The sequence below is a fragment of the Patiria miniata genome, unplaced genomic scaffold (assembly GCF_015706575.1).
Source record: "Patiria miniata isolate m_02_andy unplaced genomic scaffold, ASM1570657v1 HiC_scaffold_28, whole genome shotgun sequence".
Classification (NCBI taxonomy): domain Eukaryota; kingdom Metazoa; phylum Echinodermata; class Asteroidea; order Valvatida; family Asterinidae; genus Patiria; species Patiria miniata.
In genome coordinates this window covers 2012684-2039537 of record NW_024037067.1, presented here as the reverse complement: position 1 = coordinate 2039537, position 26854 = coordinate 2012684, and the positions used below count along the sequence as shown (strand labels likewise).

Genomic DNA, 26854 nt, shown 5'->3' with positions numbered 1-26854 from the left:
CTTAGAATTGGAGCCTTTCTCTTCTTTTTTGTTTGTTTGTCTGGTTTGTCTTTTAATGAAAACTCTCAAATTGCTTTTCTTCTGAATGGTACATTGAATTTAAAATAATAAATGTCAAACCTAAATCAAATCAATTGATCAATGCTAATCCCATTCTCTCATTCATTCAAATTAGACTACAAGTTGTTTTGCTGAGACTGTGCAGGAGATTGATTTTGCCATACTATGGGCACCATACGTACATGTACATTTGTTCCCACAGAATTGGACTATTCTTCCCATCATACCTCTGCATGATAAATTGCTAGGTTTTTGGGGGTTTGTTTGGTTAGGAGTTGGTTGAGTTCGGGGTGGGTCTGGTTGGTCTGATTTGAAGCCCTTTGTTTATTTTGCTGTTCATGATTTTTATATTTCATCAGGCTGTTGATGCTGACCATAGTGGGTCTATATCTGCAACAGAACTAAGACAAGCCCTGGTCAATGGCAACTGGTCCCACTTTAATGAAGAAACATGCAGGTTGATGATTGGCATGTTTGATAAAGACAGGTTGGTCAACTCAGTGATTATTTTAATGAATTATATCTTGTACTTGTTACATAATTTGTAGTTGTAACAGTTGAAGGAGAAATGCTTTTGTCAGGTTCGTATGCATTGGGTGTGGAGTGGTATTTGTACTGCAAAGATTAGTGAGTACTTCAATGGACCTTATTCACGAGGTAGCCATTTTTGTCGAGTTCCCTAAATGTATTTCATAAATTGTTAACTGTTGAATGGGATGGCGCCAGACTTTTTATGCATCCTTATTTTGCTTTCATTTTGTTTTTAATCTGGCTTAAAACATTAGGGAATGTTTAATTACAAATGTTAAATTAGTCATTTAAGCAGACTTTAATTAGTTAGTAATGTACTTGCTTTCATTTCTCTTAAGATTTTACCTCACTTTCAATTCAACATGGCTGACTCATGAATAAGGCCCATAGTCCTAATAATAATAATACAAAATATTGATATCGCGCTATACGAAGAACAGAGCGCCTTACAATAACAAAGAGGGGAGAGATGTGAAAATGTACACAATACAAAAAGCAAACTAACAATTACAAACTAACAAAGTAAACAAGCATATCAGGAAGGTTCTGGGAAAAGAAATGTCTTGAGGAGGCATTTAAAGACAGGCAACAAAGCAGCTTCTCTCAGACTTGTGGGGAGCATGTTGCACAGGCGGGGCGCTGCGACTGCAAAGGCACTGTCCCCGGCCTTCCTTTTAGATCTAGGAATGGAAAGCCGGGTCAAGTCTGAGGATGAGCGGAGTCGATGCCTGTGTACATCAGGGACAGTATCGTTATGTAAGTGTATTAAATCAGCAAGGTAAGAGGGAGCTTGAGCATTAAGAATTTTGTAAATGAGTGTGAACATTTTGAAATGAAGTCTTTGTTTAACATGAAGCCAATGCAGCTCTGCCAGCAGGCTACCAGAAGGCTGGTCCCATCCACATGCCCAGACTAGCCGCCTGCCTTATTTTGCAGGCGTTGTAGGCGTTTCAGGTCAAGTTCACGCACTCCAAACAAAGTAGAATTGGCGTAGTCAAGGCGGGAGAGGACCATACTTCTGACAGCATGATGGCAGGCTTCTTGTGTGAGAAATCGGCGGATGTGGCATAGGTTCCGAATGTGAACATTGACAATTCTACAAATATAGCTGACATGATTAGACATGTTCAATGAACAATCCAGGATGATGCCTAAATCTTTAATAGATGTGGAAGTGTGAATAAGGAGATCTTCTAATCTTAACTCAATGTTGGTGATAGAGGGAAGTATGCGATTATTGGCAAATACAAAGAACTCTGTCTTATTCTGGTTGAGTTGCAGCATGTCCTAGTCCTATGCTTTTAGCCAGTTTAGATATTAAAAGTACAACTTAGTATCAATTAACAAATAATCTCTTTAACCCTCCCTCTCTCAGTGCCAAAAGGACTATCTGTCAAATCTATCAAGTGATACTTTTTAAACAGTTTTGCAAATTGGGCTCATATTGGTAGAATTGACAGACTGTGGCAATTTTGTCAACTGAAAGTACCATGCCTTGACTGACAGTAATATGGTGGGTTTAAGTACAGCTGAGTGCCTGGCAATGATTGATTTAATTCAGTAACAATGAAGGCACAAAATGTTCACTCATGCATATCACAGCAAAACAAAGGCATTAGAGGGCAATGGCTGCTACGCATAAGGTCTATAGAATTGCAGTACAAGTTATGGCAGTATTCAATGACACCCTGTCTGTCATACCCCAGGGGTTCTGGCAGTTGGTGACCAGTCTGTACAAAAGCTATGGGAGAGGAATCGGTTTGTTTTTGGACAGCTTGTGACAGCTCTATCAGTAGGAGGTTTAAATTAAAGGCCACAGAAATGATAAAATCTTGCTTAAGTTTACATTGTACTCATATATTGAACTGTTGTAGCACATTGGCTCGCCATCCAGAATAGCTGATGTTTGTGTGAAGACTTTTGGTAAATAAAATGCTGATCGGCAATACGTCTTGAGAAATGCAGCCAAGCTACTGAAAAGGAATCAGTACAAGGGATCATCCATCTTCATCTCTGATGATGTCACAAGCAAAGTCCGGAACTTTGCCATGTATATGGAAAGACGGGCATGGGCAATTTTCGTACAAACCGTGGTCCATCCCAGTCCCACCAGTCTCACATGGGGTAGTTGCTCTTCTCAGTGTGATTAACTTGTTACAAAAAGAGCTATTCGTATTATATGTAATGCCAATTATCATGACAACACTAATCCCCTATTTGTCAACGTCAAGCTCTTACCGTTTAATGACCTTTAATATCTGAATGTGGGTAAACTCATGTATGAATATTCATATACTAGAAGTGTTTCAAAGAAAAATCTTTATGTTTGTTCCAATAGAACTTCAATGTTAAAAAATAGCCTTGTTTAAAACATCTCCAACTTTACCTATATTCGTAAAAAAGCTAAAAACTCAATTCCTCAACTCTTACAATATTTGAAAATTATTATCTTACTCCTGCTTGTTATGTTCTTGTTTGTCCTTGTGGTTTGTCCCTATTCGTTACATGTATTGTAATTTTCTGTCCAAAGGTTGGGGAACAAAAGCTGTGCTTCACCCTACACCTAACGTTCCATTGTGTATTTTGCTGATTCATATTCTAAGGTAGATTCAATTCTTGTTTTTACATGTATTTATAAAATTAATTTTTATATTATGTTAGAAACAATGTTGATTAAATGTCTAGCAAATTTGAATTGGAAAAAACTATTTAAAAAATATTAAAAAATAATGTTAATAACCACACTAAAACATTTTTTTTAAAGTGAGGCTTGGAACGCAGGCCAATCATAAAATTGTCTGGCACCATCCCATTCAGCAGTTTATAGTTTATCATAAAGATTCAGGGAACAGGATTGAAGATGACTTCCATGTGAATAAGGTCTATTATGGGTGTACAGTTGATTTTGTTTGTAAATTTAGAGGTGCTATACAGGTTTTTTTTCTTCATATGTGTGGTGTTTTTTTTTGGGGGGGGGGGGAGTGTGGAAAAATACCCCCAAAGCAAGCCTGGAATATTTGTATGCAATAACGTCCCTTCATACAATTGTGTCTACGTATTGAGTTGTCTTCTAGCATGAATTGTGTACATACAACATACAGGCCAACAGGGAATGAGAATCTGAACTGCCACACTGCATATTAACAGACTGAAGATTTTTTGTTTCCCACTAGAAGCAGTGGCGTAGTAAGGTCATATTTATAGGGGGGTGGTAGACGTGAAAAGGATACTTGCCCTATTCTTGCTGAAAGGTAGACAATTTTGTTTTCCACTGGTCACCTGGCAGAAAAGGGGGGGGGGTGGTGCTGGACACCATCTTTCTATGGGGGTGTTGTTCAAACAAGACGATCGTGGGCACTATTGGACAAAATGTGGCACTTTTCAGGGCGGCACAATTGCCAATGTTCACGCGACATTCCTAAAGGGCACTCGTTAAGAAGGCGACTGGTGAAAAAGGGCACTTGTGTAAAAAAAAAAAAGTGCCACTCTTTACAATATATTGAGAGGGGGGGCCGCTGGTGAAAAGGGGTACTTATGTACAAAGGGCACTCTTTAAAAAATAGGGGAGGGGGGTTTAAATACCGCCCTAAACCCCAGCTGGCTATGTCATGAGAAGGGTATTGTGGTAAAAATTGTTGAAAACACTCAAACTCTCCTATATTCGCACATACATTATTTGGTGAGATTCATGAGCCTTTTGATTATATATACATATATCTTTACATTAGTCATCTTCTCAGAATTAAAAGTGTTTCTTTTCATATTTAAGCATTTTCTTTTCTTATTCTAGAAATGGAACAATAAATTTTAGCGAGTTTGCTGCGCTGTGGAAGTATATCCAAGACTGGAAAAGTTGCTTTGAAAGGTCAGTAATTGATTTTGTAACTATAGAATATAAAGGCAGAATGAGACAACTGTACATTTGTACTTACTCAATATTGTGATTTTAAAGCATATATTGCCATTTTCTTTCCCAACATCATCATCAACATCATCACATATATACAACTCTTTTTGCAGAAATATGGATTGAATATGCACAATTATTTCTTAAATCCACTTGTTTTGGTTATGCCATTAGCTCAAGTAATGCGAGGTACCATTTGACTAAGAACATTTTTGCAAATACTAGCAGAATATACAACATGGTCATTCCTTGCTAAGCCTGAATTTCGCAGAGGTTTTCAGTTGAGTGCCTCAAATCAAAATAAAACATGTTTTAAACATAACCTCATCTTGCAAGCACACAAATGCTAGCTTTCAGCGCTGAGTTGTTTTTGCATCATGGTCTCTTGAAAAGACAGCCGTACATGTACCTCCTTTTACCCATTCTGAGTGGGTCACTGAATTGTAAAGAAAAAATCACACTTCCATTCAGGGTCACTGAATTTGTTTTAAAAAAAACATCGTCACAATTGCATAAGGGCAATTCCACGGTAGCTCACGTTGCATTTGGAGCGGGTCTTCTGTCAACTCTGTGCTGTTATTCTATAAGCCAAAGCAGTTAGGGTGGACTTTTTTCACAGAAATTAAGTGACTAAACGCCAACAAAATGAACTTCTATTGGTTTGGCAATGAGTTTTTTTATTGGCAAGTCACGTTACACAAAAAGGACATGGAAAAATTAAATACCTTACATTTGAGGGTTTTACTCATACTGTGCACTGATGGAAAACTTCTTTTTTTTAGATTTAGTGCCCTTACATCATTAGATTACAAGTCATATTCTACCATTACAATTATCAAAAAATAATCAATTATAAAATCTGAGAGAGGTATATATTGTGGCAACGCACGTTGCGGTCACTCACATTACAGTCCGTCCATCTTTGGTACAGGTTTAAACATTTAAGAAACTTATAATCCGAAAAACTCTTTAGGCATAGATAATAAACCTTTTTCTCTTTCACTAAAAAAACCTCACAATAACACTTGCATTTTGCATGTAAAAACAAGGTTCCAAAATGACTACCTAAAATCCATACTTTACAGGTGAAATACCATTTTTTTGAGAAACAAATAAACTTAACCATATTCCATCTCACTGGCACATCATTTAAATCAAAGTTCTTGTTGTCCCCTTTAATTTGATACCACATTTGGGGTTATGGTACCTATATTTTTAAGATTTTCATAAACTTTCCATTTTTCAGCCATGTTCACATTATCATGGTATTGCCCATAAGATACTTTAATTTAAAAGGGTGCACAGGAAATGATATCCAATATGTAATATTCTTATTTCCTAATTCGCAAGCTCAAACGGAAATAAATTATTTCCTATTGCGCCTGTCATCCCTCACTGTAAGAAAACATGTTAAATACACATATATATGGGGAGCACGGTTCTTCGATGAGCAGCCGACGGAGTCCGTGAACTTACAACGTACTAACAATTTTTCTAACTCACCGTGAGTCTCGACCAACATCGATTATATAATATCGCATTGTTTACTCTTACCTCACCTTCTTGTGACTTTCATCACAAAAAGTTAAAAGACCTTAAGTGTATTTTGTCTGTGTGTGATAATTAAACACCACTTCTGGAAAGGTGTCCTCGGAACCTCGCAACTGCTTTTTCTTGGAGAAAAGTAAGGACGTCTGTATCGGCTGTGGTGAAAACCGTCAATGGCTGCCTGCACGCCTTGCTGCTGCACAGCTCCACTCAAGCAGAACACTTCCTCATCTGCATAAGAAAGAACACTCCCAGCCGAGTACTCCCTGCTATTCAATAGGAAAATACAGTTCTGCCAAAAGTATGCCATCAGGAGTCCATTTAAAATGATTTCAGATTAAACAAATATAAGAAATATCCTGACAGATCACCACCAGTGTTGTAGTCAAGACCAGGAAGTCTGAGACCAAGACCAAGACTGAGACCGACAGTCCGAGACCAAGACCAAGACCAGGCCGAAAAAAGCAGTCCAAGACCAAGACCAAGACCAGGCCGAAAAAAGCAGTCCAAGACCGAGACCGACAGTCTGAGACCAAGACCAAGACCGGATTTATAAATAAACACATGTAAATCATCTTTGTATAAGTTATGTTATTGTATTAAGGGCCTATGCACAAACAAAACAAAACAGACAAAAATTAAATAAAGAATTGAATAAATCAAGAAAGGAATATGAAATTGAATGAAGGCTCACATTACTGAACCAACTACAACTTTAAAGAGGTTGTGGAATGCTCGAAGACATTTCCGTCATTTTTTGGGTATATGTAGCCTAAGGTGTGATGAAATAAAAACGACCAATGTGTCTGTCATGAAATGAGTACAAAAGGTACTTTTTTGAGAGCTGTTTTTCAGGTCCTGTTTCGACCTGAACGTGCAATTTGTGTAAAAAGCGTCGTTGGGGGCAGCAAACAAAACATAGTAAATCGTGACATAATAAACAGGACTCCGGATGCAGCGTAGTATAAACAAGTCCTGTTTATTATGTCACGATTTTTCTCATTTTACGAAGAACCCGACGACTGTTGATTTCAATTATGCGCTCGCCGACCAACAAATTACTTGATGAATTTCAGTTTTATAAACATATAAACGCACACTACAAAAGAATGGGGCTTTGTCATTATGATATATATATGGGTCAACTCTACGATAAAAAAAATATAAAAAACAAAACGACTTTCAGCATTCCACAACCTCTTTAATAACAATAGTACTTCCAGTGTTAAAGGGAATGTACAACATTTGCTTTTGCTGCAATTTTCAGAAATAAATGGATTTGGAGGATTAGTATGTTACAGCAAATATTGTTACACTGACTTGTTTCACGTTTTGGGTTCGTAGATGCTAGAAAAAAAGGGGAAAAAAAATCATATTCTTGTAGTCTGGTTCCCTGACCCTACTAAAGATGAAAGGGAGCAATTTATAGACTTTGGGGAATTGTCAAATCAGAGAATCAGTCTAGCAGGCTTGTAGTCTTCACAGGTGTGTAATCAATTGCAAAGAAAATGCAGACGAACTAAATATGAAAAATTAGGATTACTTTTTGAAAAAAGCCAGTTTTCTCCAACACTGGTCGGCCAACCAGCGTTGGAAAAATACAGTTTTTCTTGGAAATGTCAGCACACCAGGAGCCACAACTTTACAGGATGATTTAGACTGTCAGTCCCTAACAATCCAGTTAGGTATTTCGTGATAATTTGATAATTTCGTGTTTTGATGTTTGCAAATGTTGTATCTTCCTTTTAAATTGGGCCAAAATGCACATAAAAACAAATGCATATTGAAAATCAATCATGAAACACAGATTTGTGTTGTTTGGACAGTTTTGGACACTACCGGTAATTTAGCTTTATTAGACTTTTAAAGAAATTGAAACAAACATGTCATAGACATTAGACAATAACAATAACAACCACGCAAGGAAGAAAACCTAGCTAGGCCTACATAGGGTGATGACGCCGCACATATTTGATGAAGGCAGACGTTGTCCCTGCCTTATCGCTGATAGTGAGGTACCTTAGTGACAAAAATACCAAGGATCGTGACACGGTGGACAAAAGCACCATTTTTTCACCAAAGCATCTCCATGGTATACCTTTTCGAAAAAAAGACGGATGCAAAAAATTGGATGATGGGAAGGGCATGTATGACGTCATTATGACGTCATCAGCTAATTATTACATGAAAAACATATAAATTGATAATATCTTCAGAACGACAAGCATCACAACAACAAATGTGGTATCATATTAAAGGGAACAACAAGATCTTTCATTTGAGTGGTATGTCAGTGGGATGAAATGTAGTACAGGGTGTTTTTTTGCCAAAAATCCCTTTTTTGGTAAAAAAAAAAACAAAATTGGTGCTCAAATCAAGGATTTGGGGTTATCATTTTGGCACCTTGTTTTAACATGCAAACCGTAAGTGGTATTGTGAGTTTTGGTTCTTAAGTCAGAGAGAATGGTTCAAATACTATGCCAAGAGAGTTTTCGTAATTGATTATTGGTATCTTAAATGTTTAAACTTATTCCAAAGATAGGCGGACAAAAAAATGTAACATAAGTTACAGTCTGGTGCCCATCCCAGTGTATCTAAGTTACAGATTCATCACATGTCTCGTTGTCGAGCTTGGAGGGGTTGGGCAATCTGCCGGGTGCATCTGCGATCACCATCATAGCACCAGGTTTGTAGACATCGTCGAAGTTGTATCCTTGTAGCTTAAGACGCTGCAAGCGGTGTGGTGTATTGGCTAGGATTTTGCGCCAGATCGTAACCAATGGTTTTAATGGTCAGTGACAACAATGAAGTTGGAGCCGAATGAAGTTGCAGCAGTGTCACAGCTTCCCTCTCGATATTCGAGAATATGCTCTGGGAAGAGGATCTATAGGATCTTTGAGGAAAATGCGATGGATTTACCTTCCTGGGTGTTGCCCAATCCTCTTTCAGATGCATCTACTTTGAGGATGGTTTCTATACCAGTGTGTCGGAGAATCGTAGCCAGGACTGAGTTGAGATGGAGTGTTCAAGGGTTGTAAAAGAAGCTTGATGGTCCTCTTCCCAGAGAAATGGTACATCTTTTCGAAGAAGATCGCTGAAGGGAGCAACTTTGTCTGCGCAATTTGGGGTGTAGTGTGAGACATTGTTGACTATGCTAAGGAACCAGCAGTTTCCATCAGGGTGATGAGACATTCGGCCGTTCGTCATGCTCTTCAAGGGAGACCGAATACTGCAATGTCGTCGCGGTGATTGTTCCAACGCATCAAGCCATCTAGCTTATTTTGCCATCAATATTTTTTGGGACTATTATCTTGGCTTACTGATAAGCCGATGAATGGGCGACGAAAGCTGTTAACTACCTAATTGTACATGTATGTTGTCAGTTTTTCAGACTGCCCTAGATGAGCAGACCAATACCCTGCTTTTGACGTCTAGCTTGGAGGAGAACCTTTCCAGTGCAAATTCTGGCTTGAGCTCCTCAAGAGTGGGGATCTTTAGAAAACATTATGTGTTTAGCTGCTTGGGATCCGGACACATCCTGAACGGGCCGTCATTTTTGGCAGTTGCTGTGATAGAGCTGCACCCGTCCGTGTGATGGGAGACTTTTTGTATGACCCAGCCTTTCTCAGTCTTTTTCAGCTCGGCCTGCGGTTTTGGTTTGACATGAAAGCTGCACCTATGTGGCGGATTTGTGTGGAACTGAGTATCTGGCTTGAGGCGTAGGAGAGCGCATATCTAAGTCGTCGAAAGTATCACACTGCGTTGGGAGCCGGTCCTTCAGGTCTTGTATGTCTCTCACCGGAGTGGTAGTGGTCAACCCTTTGGTTCCTGTGGGGGCCTGAGGCTTTGGGGTCAGTGTGCCAGTGTAGATTTTGACCAAGTGTAGGGTGCAGCTCGTAGGGTACGTGCGGCTCGTATAGTAGGGAGCCCATTGATAGCTGGTCCTTCTCACGTTGCCAGTCATTCTGCTGGTATACCCATAAGGTATATCGAACCATGGCTGATGATTCCGGAAACATTATATGCCTTCATTGGGAGGGTTGGTTTCTCCAATTGTCTCTCCGTATTTTTGACGCATCAACGAACTGGTAAGGTATTTGCACTCGAGTTTGTGTTAACCTCGTTGCAGACATGTTGCTAGAGATGATCCGGACAGATCACATCCAGTGTTCGGCGGTGCTAAGCTGTTGTGCACATCATATGTCCGATGCTGATAAGGTAATGGAGTTGAATGTTTTTGATGACTTGGAGACATCCAATCTTCTGCAGTAGCCTGAAGAGGCCTTTTCTACTGACGAAGGTCAAAGGGCTTCATCGGCTAGGTCGGCGGTCAGTACATCGGTCGTCGCTGCTCTCGGCACTTCTCCACGAAGTGCCGTAAGTCGAAGACAATGGAGAAGATAATGTCGATCTTTAATCTTTCAGCTCTGAATCCGCACTGCCTCTCAGGGTATATGCGCTCAGCTAGCAGCTGCGATCTGTTCAGCACTACAAGGGCGAAGGCCTTCTTAACGATACCGAGGAGGGAAATTCCTCGTGTTGTACAGATCTGGGATTGACGTCCTGGCGATGTTTGAAGTATGGGCGTCTTTTTTTGCCTTGAGCGGTGGATCTGTTTATTTGGGAGTGGTCTGTATAACAGTCAGCGCTGCGTGTGATGAGAACGCAGTTTCGTGAGGGTCTTCCTGTGATGATGAGATGAAACTGAAGCCATTGACGGGATCTGAGGTGCTTCTGCAGCCTCTGCCCATTCTCAGTAAGCTCGCCAACGCCAACGTGAGCGATGCAGCTGGGCCAGGAGTTGTGGTCAGATCCCACTCGGGCGTTGAATTCGCCAAGGAGGTACAGTTGTTCTATGACAAGGATACCTCTGATGGTGGTGTTGAGTTCCTCGTAGAACTGGTCCTTAGAATGTTATTGGAAGATGATAATGTTGAGACGCTGTGCTATGCAATGGAGTACTTCAGTGGAGATAGGGCTGCTCATTTCTCCATTTCACCCCAGCACATCCTAACCGATTTGACCCCAAATGAATTAGGCTTACTCCTGACTTATTCTGATTGTTTATGGGCAATTCCACGACAATTTTACATTTTCAGGCACTTTGAGACGCAAAAAGGAGTCTCACCACTAAATGCATTGGTTTCAACAATCAGATAGTCAATTTGAACATAATGAATACAAAGTGGTAAGCTTTTATTTTTGGGCTATTGCACAACAGTTTAAGCTTTTTAACTTTCGATATATAAAAAGAACGTAGGCCTATGCATGATTAGTTGGAGGTCTTGATTCAAAAGTCTCCTCAAACTGGACATGCATTGATAAAAGTAATGCATACCATCTATTTGCTGGTATTAGGCCAAAAAAAATGATAGTAAACTGTTCTGCTTCCGGTTTCCCTACCTACCCTATTCTGACAGCCCCTACCCTAATTTGTTTTATGGGAAAAATGAGAAAAAAAAGAACCCAAAACAATCAATTTCTCCCTTTCACCCTTGACTACACGCAGACGCCTCCATATATGATTGTACACAAACCAAAAAATCCTTACCTACCAACCCTGTTTTCAAATGCCATGTAATGGGAAGCAGAACTATTTTTGGCCCTTATCAAGGTAATACAAGAAATCTTAAGTCCCATTTTGGCCCATACCCTAAAGTGGTGATAACTTTCCTTACGGTAACTGCAGTTTTTCCACCTATCTAAGGAACAAGTGTAAGCATTTAAGATACTAATAATCAATTACAAATAATAATAATCAATTGCCAAATTTCTTTTGGCATAGAATTGGAACCTTTTTCTCTGACTTAAAAACAAAATCTCACAATAACACATACAAGGTGCCAAACAAAAATACATGATTTTAGCAAAAAATCAGGTTTTTTTGACAAAAAAAGTGCTTTTTGGCCCCCAAAACCACCCTTTACTACATTCAACGCTCCTGGCATACCACTCAAATGAAAGATCTTGTTGGTCCCTTTCATTTGATGCGACTTTTGTTGTTGTGATGTTTGTAGTTCAGAAGATATTATCAATTTATATATATTTCATGTAATAATTAGCTGATGACGTCATAATGACGTCATACATGCCCTTCCCATCATCCAATTTTTTGCGTCCGTCTTTTTTTCGAAAAGGTATACCATGGAGATGCTTTGGTGAAAAAATGGTGCTTTTGTCCACCGTGTCACGATTTTTTCACTAAGGTACCTCACTATGATGCTGGTTCTTTTCGGTCAAAAAACACAAACTGCGACATGTTTTTTTGCCTCCAGTTTTGGCATCAATGTACTCTTTATGGTCCTTGTATGCATACAGTATGATTGCCGAATTGGCAGACATGACTCAAATTAACTCCAACTGTGCGTAAAAAAGAGCAAACTTTCTCGCAACCGAATCAGGCACGCATGCTTCCCACATACATGACATAGCATACAACGTATGTACATATGCTAGAATGGTGCCTTGCCAGTCAAGTTCCAGATACATGTATATCAACAGTGCATACGGGTACCGGTTGCCCTGCAAACCATGCATTCAATGCACGTCTTTTTACTGATGGTAACCAGTGGCAATAATGATTATGTGGCTACGGCTAGTGACCATTATGCGTATAATAAATCATGGGCAAACGCACGAGGTGTCTGCCAAAGCTAGCCGTAGCCAAGTCAAACGTAGTAGTCAGATTAGTACATCAGTGCAGCCGGTACGATGGTCGCTAGCCTTGACCAAGGCTATCAGCTTGTTCCCATACGAGCTTGTTACCGTGTGCGCCGCGACACAGTATACCGTTAGCCTCAACGACCCTTGCGAGTGCTTTATGCACATGTATCTACGCCCCACACACTTCCGCAAACAGCCGTACAGTAAGTCGAGGCGGAGGATAGCCTTGACACAACCGTGTATACTCAATATGATAATTAGTATGCGCTATGGTAAATAGTCTTCTCTCATTGGATAATGGCTGACAAAGAAATGAATATTTATTAAATTGCATAATGCGACCAAAGGTTTATAAACCAGACGGCATAGTGATAACAATAGTTATTGTAAAACACCCCCTTAAAATCTTAAATAACAGCAGAATAATATTTATAAAGCTATACATAGTTTGGATCGAAGATGAAATGAAAAGGATGAACAATTAGACTATGGAAGGATTCCTTTCTCCATGATTAGACCTTCAAAAAACGGTGAACGGTATATAAACCGCACGCCGGCAAAAACGATATCACTGCACACAGAGACCAAGTTGGGGCCGTCCACTGTAGGCACCGACCGGGCTCGCGCCATGCGGTAAGACACGCTGCGCTCTCGGTCAGCGGCAAAAAAAAGCGCCCACACTATTGAGTTAATCTACCGCTGACTTTTGGGGGGTATTTCTACTAAGCTGTCAAGGGGATATGGGAAAAAAATTATCTCTCCTTTAGCTTACTTATTCCGTAAGACTGATTTTAACTTGTATGAACGACTTATAAGTTATATGTCCACAGGGTGTGACATATCAACATATGACATAATGTCGACAGGTGCCGGTACGACATATTTGTCGTGCGTACAATATATGTCGAGTCGACAGGGTACGATATATGTCTCATACGACATTGTCGTATAAGTACGAGTAAATATCTCGTGTGTACAACATATGAATTTTAACTCTTACGTTCAACTTGTTTGTCGATTATGTCGTACGTACGACATATCTTGTGAGAACGACTTGTATCTCATACGTACGACATATGTATGTATGACTTGTATGTCATACGACATATAGGTACGATTTATACATGTATGTTATACCTACGACTTACATATCGTACGTATGTCGTTAAAATACATATGTCGTACGTATGAGATATATGTTGCACATGGTACGAATTCAGGGAGAGATTTTTTTCACCATGTCCCTATTTGACAGTTTCGTATATTTCCATCCCAAAGTCAATAGCTCGTTTCTTGCAGTTAATTCGAGTTAACCTGCATTCGATCAAATGGGTACGAGTTGACCTGTTCCCTATCGCTGTCAGAATGTCACGGGTAGGTACAGGTAGCGGCGTGTACGCTGTTGCACCGACAATAAACATCGGCGGATATAACTGTCTTGAACTGTCCAATTCGCAATACATTGGAAATGGTCATTTTTTGAACAAGTGTTCATTCATATAGCGGCATATTTCTTTGTTTGGGATAAAACTGGAAAAATGGTTTAAAATGGGATTGAAATACCTGGACATTTATTTTTGAGTGAATATACGTGGTGTAAATTTGCGGACCCATGAATATGTATGTCGCGGGTCAAAGTTTACAGGCTTTGATTGGATATCGTGTAATATGTGCGCATCTGAAATTCTCGACCGAATTCGGCCGAAAATATAAAGAAACACATAAGGAATTCGCCATGGTTGCGTCAAGGCTATCCTCCGCCTCGACTTACTGTACGGCTGTTTGCGGAAGTGTGTGTGGGGCGCACGTACATGCACACAAAGCACACACAAGGGTCGTTGAGGCTAACGGTATAGTACAACTAGTGTGTTGCGGCGCGCGGTGTACAGTAGCGGTTGGCTCGTACCCCCCGCCCTGAAAACAGGACACTGGGATACTCTGATGAATTCACGCTCTAATTGGTTGGATTTTGCGTAACCTATTACCTGCGCGTCATCACGGTCATGACTCTGCAAGGTTTGAAACGGCCATTAAGACTGATTCATTACTCTTTAATTCCAGTTTACAGTTTGTTTTTTTTTCGTTGAAAAGCGTAATAATGTAGGAAATTCTGTAATCATCAAGGTCATGACTCTGCAAGGTTTGAAACGGCCATTAAGACTGATTCATTACTCTTTAATTCCAGTTTACAGATGTTTTTTTTTTGTTGAAAAGCGTAATATTGTAGGAAATTCTGTAAAAACTTAATCTGTGTTGTAAATTTACAATTCCCATCACTTGCTCAGGCTCCGTTTTGAATCACGAACGGTCGGATTGCATTACGCGACGCTTTGTCCACATGGTACGCAATGAAACAGAAATCACATCTGGTATGAAACGTGTGCATTTCTATGGGAAGTTTTTGGATAGCATTTGCATGCATTGGCTAACGCGGTCTTAAACAGCTGCAGCCATGTGCTTTATACATAGGTCACAGGCCACTTCCTTCACAAGATTCTGTGAAGCTCCATCAGAGTATCCCAGCGTCCTGTTTGCAGGGCGGGGGGTACGAGCAAACGGTAGCGGGAACAAGCTCGTATGGCAACAAGCTGATAGCCTTGGTCAAGGCTAGACGGTCGCCAGAACCATGGAACATTAACGGCGGTATTATTCTGGTGGGTTTTGGATTTCGTTAGGCAACAACTGCAAGTGCATTTCTATATTGGTCTCGTGCTGGTGTCGGGCCAAAATTCTGAGAACAGGGAGGTGCGAGACCAAGACCAGCGTTTTTTTCTTAGACCATGCGTGGTCGAGACCGAAAACACCTTCAAACTGGTCTCGAGACTGGTCTCGAGACCAAGACTAGTCTTGACGGCTACAACACTGACCACCCCCCCCCCTGGATCTGTGATAACACAGTACAGAGTGTGATGAAACTAAACACTAACTACATGTATGATATGGTTGATTTTCTTGTACAGATTTGATCAGGATAGATCAGGTAACATTGATGCCAATGAGCTCCATCATGCACTCAAGTCATTTGGCTACAATGTGTAAGTAGGAGTTCACACTTCCAATGATTAAATAATTAACAATTTTTGACTGCTGTGAAGTGGGATATGACGTTTTGAACACCCAAGGCGACCTCGGGTGTTCAAAACATCATACGCATTAAAGTTGGCATTAAAGTTGGTAAACTTGGATGTTCGTTTGACAAGGGACAGACATCTTTACTTATTTATGCTAATTACATGTACCACCATGTAAATGATTATTACTGGGATCACATAAAAGTTTACATGTACCTTTCACAGAATAATATGATTGGTTTTTACTGCATAAACTAATTGCAATGATGTAGTTTTCACAGTTTTAAGATGAAAGAAACTTCTCTTGTGATTTTCTTATGAACTTATTTTGCTTCAAATATGACATTCACATCTCTTTGTGAAAAGAGTATTGACGAGATATATATAAAGCTGGATTGTCTTTGATGAGTCTGTGTATATGATATTGAAACTCTTTTTGCTGTTCAAATATACTTTGGCACTCGGCAACCAATTAAAACGATTGTATATTCTGTTTTGATCTTTATATTGTGAACTTTTGTTGCTTCTTGTGTTGCCATAGGACCCCTGGCTTCTGTTCTGTGCTTGTGCAGAAATTTGACCGCTCAGATATGAGAACAATGAAGCTGGATGACTTTATTCAGTGCTGTGTCATGATTCGTTCATTGACTGAGGCCTTCAAAAAGAAAGATGCTGCTGCAAGAGGAATTGTTAGAATTTGCTATGAAGATGTAGGTTTTGCAGTTTGTGACTCTAATGATACATTTATAATAAGCATCATTAAACTGAGCATTCATGATATCAGTAGTCAGAGTAACTACTCACTCATTGTATTGCTGAAGTTGATTATTGCAGCAAAATACAGCACAATTAATGAAGACACATTTTCTCAAAACAAAGAAACTTGTTTAAAGTGCAGCAGTAAAAAATGCACACATCATAGAGCCCAGATCATTCATGACTTTTTTCAAAATCAATTAGACCACAAAAGAAGACTGCCTTGGTTTTTTTAATCAGTATTATTAAGGTTAAACAGAGAAATCGACTGTAGTGGGATTTGAACCCACCAGACTCTGACTGTCCTTTTTTCAGCAGGTACTGTACTTGTGTAATGCTCAAGATGTTAATGGTCCATTGCATGAAATAAAAAGGCTCTAGACCCCAGCATGTTTTCAATTTGCCAAGATACTGATTTCTGAAGAGTGATGGTTTGAAGCCATTTGATTATGTCGTGGTGTCACTGTGAAAACAAATAGTTACAAAAATGTCTTGAAAGATATATTGGGCGCCCCCAGATGCAGTGAAGGGAAGTGTTAATTTTTTTGTTTGAAAATCCCTGAATTATTTTATGAAGTTTAAAAGTGATTCTTTGTCAGGAATGTGTTTATGATTTATTTGATTTGGTTTTCTTATCCTTGCTTTCAACAGTTTCTTGAAATGGTCCTGGAAAATGCGATTCACTAGTGTCCCGGGAAAAAGAAAAGGTAAGAAATTGAAGTAATATGTGTAATCAAGCAGATCAAGTATAGGGCAAACTGCAAGCAGATTGGTTTAGATTGGATTTTGTTCAGCTAGTCATCTGTCTGTCTGTCCATTTTGGTTTCAGATGATCACCAGTCTTATTGGCAGTAGCATTTCTCTGTGAAAATTGGGTGAATTGAGTCACTATAAAGTATTGCCATTAGCCAATGATTGTTTGAGGCTGAATAATGGGTGGCTTTCAAACAGAAATTCATCTTTTTTGTTTCAATGAAAAATTGATAAAGAAAATTAAAGCTCGGATAAACATCTTTGCTGCTAATTTTTGAAAGTTCCTATAGAAGTCAAGGGAGGTGCATTGAAAATGTACTGCGAGCTTTCTACGTTCTTGGAAACATTTTAACTGTCAGACCCGCTCCTGATTAGAAACGGGCCTAAACATCAACAATGGGACATGAATACACCCTTTCCAGCTGGCGTTGAGTCGCATTAAACCAAAATGTTATAGGAGCAACTCGGGTAGACCCAAATGGATTTAGGTTTCAGACAGATGAACTTTATGTGTTACTTTTTCTAGACTTTCGGCATAGTGGTTCCAAACCTTTTCAAACTTTGATCTTTTATGTACTTAATTCAAATATTTGGAATTTGTTAGTTCTGTGCGACTTTGGAACGCCAAACTGAAACAGATGTGTCTACTTCACTCTACTTACCTGTAGAGCAATACTACTTATGCATATTCCCCCTACCGGCAGGTATTTTCCGCTAAGAGTTATATACAATAGCGCCCTCTGGCACCCTACCCATAATACCCCGCGGCATGCGTGCCTCGTGAGCGTCCTCTTTTCTCTTAGCGGCATGTCGGGTAGGACGTGTGTAAAATAGCTCCTGTTTTCCTCGTCAATTTACTACCCTTTTTCGCTTAAGAGAAGTTTATAATAAAAGAGTTAATAAAACAACAGTTTGTAGAGTTTCTCGTCATCTTCTTGGTTGTATTTATTTGATTATTATGAAGCGTTTGGGGAGAACCGATCTGTCACAAACCGGGGGGAATTCCACTCCCACGGGACGACCCGAGTTCTCGGGGGACTCTGCCGTTAACGCTACGTCGTTACCGCGGCAGCAGTCCCTTGTCCGGCACCCTCAGCCACTGCCGGCTGGGGGCCTTGGCAGTTCCGCTGACCAGTTAATGGGGCCTCAGTCTCCTTCTCTGGTCAATTCAAGCGGAACACTCAAACAAAGGGCACGCTCCGGCAAGGTTCCTCCAAAACATATCTCCTGTGCCGGAGTAAAGCCTAAAAAGGGCCGTCAGGGCAAGCGTGACTCAGGTACGAGCACGGCTGTATCGCCTGGCCCTCCCCCATTCACGGGGCAGCCCGAGGGGACTAACCGCCACGCCTCAGTGGCCTCTAGTCACCCATGCCCTCCCGACACAGTGCCGAGTACCACTGGTTGCCGGGATGGGCTATTGCACGGGCTACTGGACCGTCCAGCTCTCGCTCAGCCCCCGTGGGCCCACGGGGCCTGAGGTACTGGCGGCCGGGTACGTTATGAGCGATGTGGAGCCCGGGGGGATCCTGGACCGACGGCCCCTGTTCTATCTCGCTCTGGGGGACCACTCCCGTCAACGGGTTTTGTCCGTTGCTCGGGGTTCCCGGTGCCCCAGGTGTCTTCTGACTTCAGGCTGATTCATCCGATGATGACGAAGAATCAGACCGGTTACAACGGCTGTCCATCGCAGAAATGAAACTCCGTTTGCCGCAGAGGGACATTACACGGGTACTTAAATTACCCTCCACCGATGAGCCCCCTCCGCTCCGTTTGCCGCAGAGGGACATTACACGGGTACTTAAATTACCCTCCGCCGATGAGCCCCCTCCGCCCGATCACAAATTTTTCAAATCAAGCGCTGGACGGGCGCTGCATCTAAAAATGACAAGGTGTTCCCCATACCTCCGTTGGATCAAGTGTGAAACACATCGACAACGGACAAAATGGTGTCCATTTCTCAGGCGGGAACGGCTTCATTATTTTTCTAATCCGGGCGAATTTATTGCACCGATCCCACCACGGCAAACGCTACCAGGATGAGGACTCGGTTTTTCGGCCCACTCATTACAAGCCTTGCAATTGTTCTCGGCTTCATTATCGGTCATATACATTTACACAGGTACATGTACATGTATTGCCTGGCGGGCACGTTAATGAAACGTCCGTCTGAGTTCAGTTGCGAGCCGTGAACTCTGTAGCACCTCTACATTAATCACGGTTGGGTGACTCAAGGACAATGGGACACGCCGCGCAGTGCTTAGCAGTGCGGCGGTGTTTCTTGCTGTACTGAGATCGCTACATTTTTCATGTACGTGTACATTGTACATGTGTGCATTACTTGTGTATGTACACTGTCCATTGTCTCCGAGGGAGTTGTTCAACAACTGACTGTGGCCGTGTGCAACTCGTCCCTCCAGATATGTTTTACGGTTCTCGTTTACGGGGTCTATTCGACTCTTGCATAAGGATGGTTCATCAGATGACTGCTGCTCTTCACAATGAAGCGACTGTTTTGATACTTCCATAGTTCAGGCATGTTGTGGACCACATTCGAAAGATTGTGCCTGTATTCAAACTGCCTGCTGCTCTTCAAGTAATAATGTGATCATTACCGTTTTCCGTTAGCGAAATTCTGTATTTTTTTGTCACATCTTCCCTCTTCAATGCAGCTAAGCACAAGCTACCAGCAGTAGAGGGACCCCATTATTCAAGCGGCTCCTCGTAAATAATACTTGCAGAAGCTTGAATACACTTTGCAGTAGAATTAAAGTGGGCTCGGCGATACGCGTTCAGCCTCCCTCTTTATCCTCATGAAGTACATTAGGTTTAATGTTTTAATCTTGACTCGACAGTCTTAGCGGACGTAGTGACCGCTATTTTCACTGTCAATTTCACGGTCTGCACTCAGTACTCGATAATTTTACACGAGTGCAGACCCTAGCAATCTTGGCCCGCTGGGGTAACATGCTTGATGGACTGTTTCTCCTGTCAAAGGGCGCCCGCCAAAGATTCGAGTCCCACCTTTTAAGTTTTTAACGGACAAAGATCTTTTCTTTTGCGGTGGATATCGATGTTTACATCCATATTGGTCGATGTCGACTACATGTACTCAGTTGGTCAATCTCAGATAGCCATCAACCCCACGGTCAGGCCAGCTCAGGTGAAGAACAAACAGTTTTGCTTGTTTTCTCAACTGCATACCTCTTGAAGTTTGCCCAGATGATTTTGTGTGGCCGTGCTAGCAACATTTTCTGTACGCCATGCCACAGAGGATAAGGCCTTCACTGGTAACAACGATTTCGATTCGGCTTCATTTGTTTGATGACTTCCATAAGTGACCTACCTGACTCGTAGGAGCTCGTCAGAGAGACTTTGAGGCTGACATCAATACCATCGGGCCAGCACAGTGTTGCGCCCGTCTTGTATTTCCCTTGGGAAGATATTGATGAGATATAGTCGACTGTCTAACACATCAGCATGGGGAACGAGCCCTGGCCTGAAGGGTACACAACTGCAACTCATTTTCAGGCCAGAGCACTGAGAATTTCGCGGTTTTCAAACAAAGATTCTCGCTGCAACTTCATGGTGGCTTCCTCCAGCCTTTTTTCCGCCTCACTCCTGGCCTCTGCTGAGATAGTAAAGGCGATATGACTGCGCTGTGGAAACAAAGATTGGTGGCATTCACCTATTTGCTTGTATCGGCCCAGTCCTCACTGCATTCAGTGCAGGCCATAACCTGACTTGTGCAGCACCTCCTGTGGTTCGACGTTGCCAACCTCACAAGGGTGGGCCTCTCACAGATTGCAGCCTTCATTAACTGTCATGGCGGACATGTTACCCTGCCAATTAACTGCCCACCACCCGCATCTAGTGGCGGATTGGTGAGGCCTTGTGTGAGCATCATTCAAGTTCCATTAACATACTTGAGATGCTGGCAGTCTTGGATAAACTGCGATGTTACTTCTATATTCGGTGTTGTGCCAGATGATCCTGGTTCGATGTGACTTTGACACGGTTGTGGTTTACTCCGACGACCAGGTGGGCAGGCAGCCTGCACAACTGTGTACACTCACTTGAGAAATACCCCATTGGGGTTTTCCTCATAGCTTCTTGCTTTCGACGGTCCTCCAAAGCAAGGACAACTAACCACATGTCAATCTGACTTGTTTCATGAACTAGTCACAGATTTCCAGGCTAATGCCTGAGGGTTCCTGACCCCTGCACATGGCACACGAATACGATGGTGATGAAGACGGACAGGCTACTTGTATACACCTTCCTGTCGTCTTCCTCTTGTCCCTTGGGTACTTAATCAACTGGAGCAGAAGGATGACAAGGTCCTCTTCTTAACTCCATGTTGACCCCATTGATTGGTTTTCCAGGGCTATAGCCATTCCCTTGGCTCACCAGTTGGAGGTACAAATGTTCTTCCGAGCAGAACAATATTCTGTTCCAGCACAGCTTGGGTTTCCTTCACCCAACTCCGCAGGAATTTCTTCTGATGTACTGGATGCTGTAATGCTCTCCTGTACACATCAGACCTTTCTCAAACAAGCTACGGCTTTTACAGCCTGCACTTGAGGGACTTCTAACACGACAGTAGATTCCTTAATGTTAGTCAGTTGAACCTCCATGTCAGTTAACTTAAGGGGATATTTTAACACCCCTGAATTGCAGGACCTCTTCAACACCTTCTTATCCAAAAGTGTTATAGAGATCTTTAGAGTTCTGTGAACCAGTGAACAATTTCACATCTGTTTCATTGGTCCCTACGGTTGCCTTTTTTGTAAGCAGTACATGTAGTAAAGAACTGTTTTCTTTATAATAGAGACGGACCACATCTGATGGGAACCGAGTGTGCCCATCCGATTCCTATGGGAGGATTTTTGTTTTTTAACTAAAAGACTGTCGGAGTCCTCTTTACCTCCGGACATCTTTGTTCTAGGCATCAAATCATTGTCCATTCCAGACGGAAAATGTTGGTGCCGCTCATGACTTTGGCGTCTGATCCCTAAGGAAGGTTTTTTGAACTAAGACGGTCGGAGTCCTCTTTGCCTCTGGATGTCTTTGTTCTGGGCATCAAATGATTCTTGTCCGTTTCAAGACAGCGAATTTTGGTGCTGATCATTACTTGATGTCTGCTCCCTAAGGAGGGATTTATACTAAGGACTGTCAGAGCCCTCTGGGCCTCCGGACGTCTTTGTTACGGGCATCAAATCATTCTTGTCCAGACGGAGAATTTTTGGTGCCAATCATGACTTTAACGTCGTACATTAGCTGCACTGGGACGCTTTGAATCGGTCACTTGCAGTTACAAATGTATTTGTCACGACAACCCTGCCATACCGACAGGCTTCTCGCGACACGTTTTTGTCATGACGACCCTGCCATACAGGCAGGCCTTTCATGACATGTATTTATCATGGTGACCCCACCATACCTGCAGGCTCTCATGACAAGATTGCCTGAAGGTTGGCTACGGTCATCCATGAAACCACGGACGTATCAACGGCAGAATCCGTGTGATCGGTCCGCAGGCGCAAAATAAAAGGCAGAGCATGGGAGAGCAGTGTTGAGGGCGACTGACTGAGCCCCACCATGTTCTCAAGACATTTTCAGACCGGAGACCTCCCCAGCATTGGTGTCTCCTAACTCTGATTCTTTATTGAGCTCTGTACATGTACATGTGCATATTATAGTGTCTATATGTACCATGTCGTGATGTTTTGCCTTTCATGATAATTTTTTTTTTGTGCCCCACCGAACTCTTATGTGTAGGTATCGGTGGGCTGTAATTCATGACGTGTGATTCCCAAAATCGGGGATCACATCTCTGTTGGCATGTTGAGGCTACCATTATGACTAATGTCTTTAACATGCCGACCTTTTTGGGCTGCCTTGTCCACCCACATGTGGAGCGACGGGCCCATCCAGGGTTTACGCGTATTGTTACGTGCCCCTGTGAAAGCCCAATAGCATCTCGCATGACCCACCGCCTTGACGGTGCTAGTCTATGCATAAGTAGTATTGCTCTACAGGTAAGTAGAGTGAAGTAGACTCCCCCCCCCCCCCCCACAGAAGTGTGGTTGGGGTCTACGAACGAATACTTACCTGTAGAGCATCCCTCCCCCCTACCCCACTCTTCTCGATGCCTTGAGTACATTCTGTATTCCGACTTAGCGCTCGAGAAAAGAGGACGCTCACGAGGCACGCATGCCGCGGGATATTATGGGTAGGGCACCAGAGGGCGCTATTGTATATAACTCTTAGCGGAAAATACCTGCCGGTAGGGGGAATATGCATAAGTAGTATTGCTCTACAGGTAAGTATTTGTTCGTAGACCCCAACCACATTTCTGTGGGGGGGGGGGGGGAATTAATTGGAAACCACGTTTTAATTTCGTAAGCAGCAAAATGTTCATGCAACACACCTTACAGAAGAGGCATGGCAATTTGATGTTGGTCCAACAGGGCGACAGGCATATTCAAAACATCAGACACAATCATTTGTTCAACTACATTAATTGTGTCTGTTTGACTTAATAGATGGTTGCCGATCATTAAAATGTTTAAATTAAACTCTCTGGGATTTGATCAAGTAATGCCTTGTAAATTAAATAGGTATAATCTGTAACTCTTTGTAAAATTTAACTAGAAGGTAGATCCTTTACAATTCATAATTCATAAATATTCATAAATATTCATAAATACCAAGAGCAACTATTATGTACTATCCTTGCGCATAAAAAATCAATCGAGTTTTCTCCTGATGAAGTTTCTACTTGAATGTTTTATTCTATCAAAAATAAAAATTGTTTTTCTATTTTGGATATCTGCAGCCCTTTAAAAAAGAGGCTTTAAGGCCAAAAAAAAAAGTCTCCGGTTTCTGGTATGGAGCTTGCCCAAAAAGTTGTGCGGCGACGCGGCTTCTTTTTTTTTACCTGATTTTTTTGCTTCAAATGTCGGCTGATGACTGCAAATGGTGCCCGACTAAACTTAGTGCAAATATATGGGAGTCCAGAGAGGCCACATAAAGCTTATTCTCGACCATTACCCTATCTAAAAACACGTTAAAATTGTGCAACAGCAGGAATCCAGTCAAACCAGTGAGTTTGGCGGTTTTGAGACATCATCTTACAATGAAAAAAAAAACTTTTTCATTTTGCCGACGCGCATGGCTACGGCGACGCGCCCACATACCAGAAACCGGAGACTTTTTTTTTTTGGCCTAATCTTGGATTGATTTGCGCACAAACATATCCGCCCTGCAAAGACGAAACTGGTTCTTGAACCATACATTCTCAATTCTGATAAAGTAAAGGGAAAAAAAGGTGACGGTGTGAACATGTAGATCTGAAAGTTGGAAAAAAAATATCAAAATCATAATTCTTCATATGATTGCACCAATTGAAAATAGGTGGTAGAAATTCAACTCAGTGATGATGATAATGTAGCATTGATAACCTGTAAATGAAAAAAAATTGATTAAAGCAAAATAATATGTGCAATTCAACGTAATTGAATGTAATATTAACAAACAAAACAAAATCCTGGTTTGATTATTAATTATAAAAAGCATGTTAATGAAAATGAACAGAGTTTTGCTGAATTTGGCTGGAGAAACCAATATGATTTCAAACATCAATTGTTGTGGTTTATCCCGTAAAATAGTTTGGCAGGGTCTATTGTTCGTGAATATGAAATAAATGAAATAAATATGTGCTTGGCCGGTTTTAAACAAGTACGTTTAAAACCAGTTAGGGGCCTGGACGCCATTATCTGCATCCAGGTCAGCTTTAGTTTATGACCAAGTATTGTTAAGTGACTTTATCTGGCATAATGATAACATTGTGCATTTTATTTGTCCTTTCTTACAGAGCAATGGAAATGAGACTGATTATTTCACTGTGTAGCATCAACAACAGTTAACACTTTTTCAGCAAAATCTGCCGCAGTGTGTTCAAAACTGGCATTCACATTCACTTTCGTGCAAAGTCTGAACTCGCCTTGACTTTGTTCTATAATTATATTTTTTTACATGCTTTTGAAAGTTTTTGAAAATTTGAAAAAAGTCATTCCTAAAAATCTTGAAAGCTAGTTCTATTTAAGATTTTTTTACATTTTTACTTTACATTGTGTTAATGTTGCATTTTTGATCACTGTACCTTCCCTAATTAGTATTGATTGTATTCTTTCGGATTCAGATGGTATCGTTAAATCTTGACTGAAATCCACCTCAGAGTTAATATTCCCACATGGTGTTTCCGCAAACCTTTCATTCATTAGTATCTCCACCATGCAAAGCCTCGAATCTTACTTGAAAAAAAATGAGAGTTTAAGGTCTATAACGGCCTTCAAAAATTAAACTTGCCAAAAAAAGTTACAATTAGTTTTATTTTGTTTTCTCCGGTTTGGGAAATTAATTTTTTTCCCCTGTATTTTTAAAGGGCCACACAAACAAAAATGGTCCGTCACTATGGCATGGACTATACAGGGTGTCCCAGAAAGGTAACTGACCATTATTATGGTTTTATCATAAATTAGGGGTAGTCATCTTCCCATTGTTATCTTGGATGCATTTCTGTGGTCATGCCAGAGTTGTAACGAGTCACTGAATTTTGTGACTTGAGTGAGTCGAGTCATTTTAAGGAAGTTACTCCAGTTGAGTCGGGTCATTAGGTCAAGAAGGTGAGTTGAGTCACAGTGTGTGGTCAAGTCAGTCGAGTCGAGTCGAGTCAAATGTATGCTTTAGTCAATTCGAGTCACTGATATTTGAAAACCATCTAATAAATTACAGAATGGAAGAACACAAAGCACCAGTTTTTTTGAAGATCCAAAGACTTAAAATATGCTGCATGGTACCTAATAGACAGCTTCTGCTGGACTTTTCTACCAAAGATCTAACAGTTAACAAGAAGTGAACATTCGGTTTTATCTCTGGTTTGGCTTCCGGTCTGGAACAATTTTTACGCTAACGTCAAAACCAAATTGCACCATTGCAACTATTTTTGATTATACAGAAATATATCCAATTTGTTTTTGACAGCAGGACATCAATTTAGCCGGAGTTTCATAAATCCTGTTTTGTTCATGTTTTCTTAAGTTAAAAGTCCCTTGAACTATGGATGTGCTCAAAGTTTTACCCCAAACTGTCCAAAGAAGGTGTACAATTATACCGTTTTTTTCAAGACAATGAAGCTTAGTGATGCATGACGGGAGGAATGCAGTCAAGGATAAGCTTACCGCCCCTACTTTATGATAAAACCATAAAAATGGCCATTAATATCATAGCTTGGTCAAATTATCCTTTGTTTGTGGGTAACCTTTTTTGTTGGGGGGGGGGGGGCACCCTGTATATGGAATGTAAAAGGCAACACTTGTCAAATTTTGACCCTGGACACATACAGGGTGAGTCAAACAAAAGACCATTACAATTCACATACATCCCTATGTGAATTGTTTTCGTTTTGCTGAAAGAACACTTACCTTTTTTTTTTATCCGTGGACAGAACCCTAAAACGGTGTTTGTGTTTAAAATCCCGTAATTTGAAAAGTACATTAGTGAT

General features: G+C 41.1%; 1 protein-coding gene across 1 annotated transcript; it reads left to right on the top strand.

Annotated features, from left to right (window-relative positions):
• Window positions 1–419: 419 nt before the first annotated feature.
• On the top strand, window positions 420–25654 carry LOC119734791 (sorcin-like; the record flags this gene model as incomplete). The annotated part of the gene is given in 6 exon segments (XM_038208349.1): window positions 420–547; window positions 4382–4456; window positions 15670–15744; window positions 16322–16490; window positions 17188–17243; window positions 25166–25654. Coding segments are annotated over 5 exon segments (483 nt in total), but the record flags the coding sequence as incomplete, so codon positions are not given.
• Between the last annotated feature and the right edge of the window lie 1200 nt (window positions 25655–26854).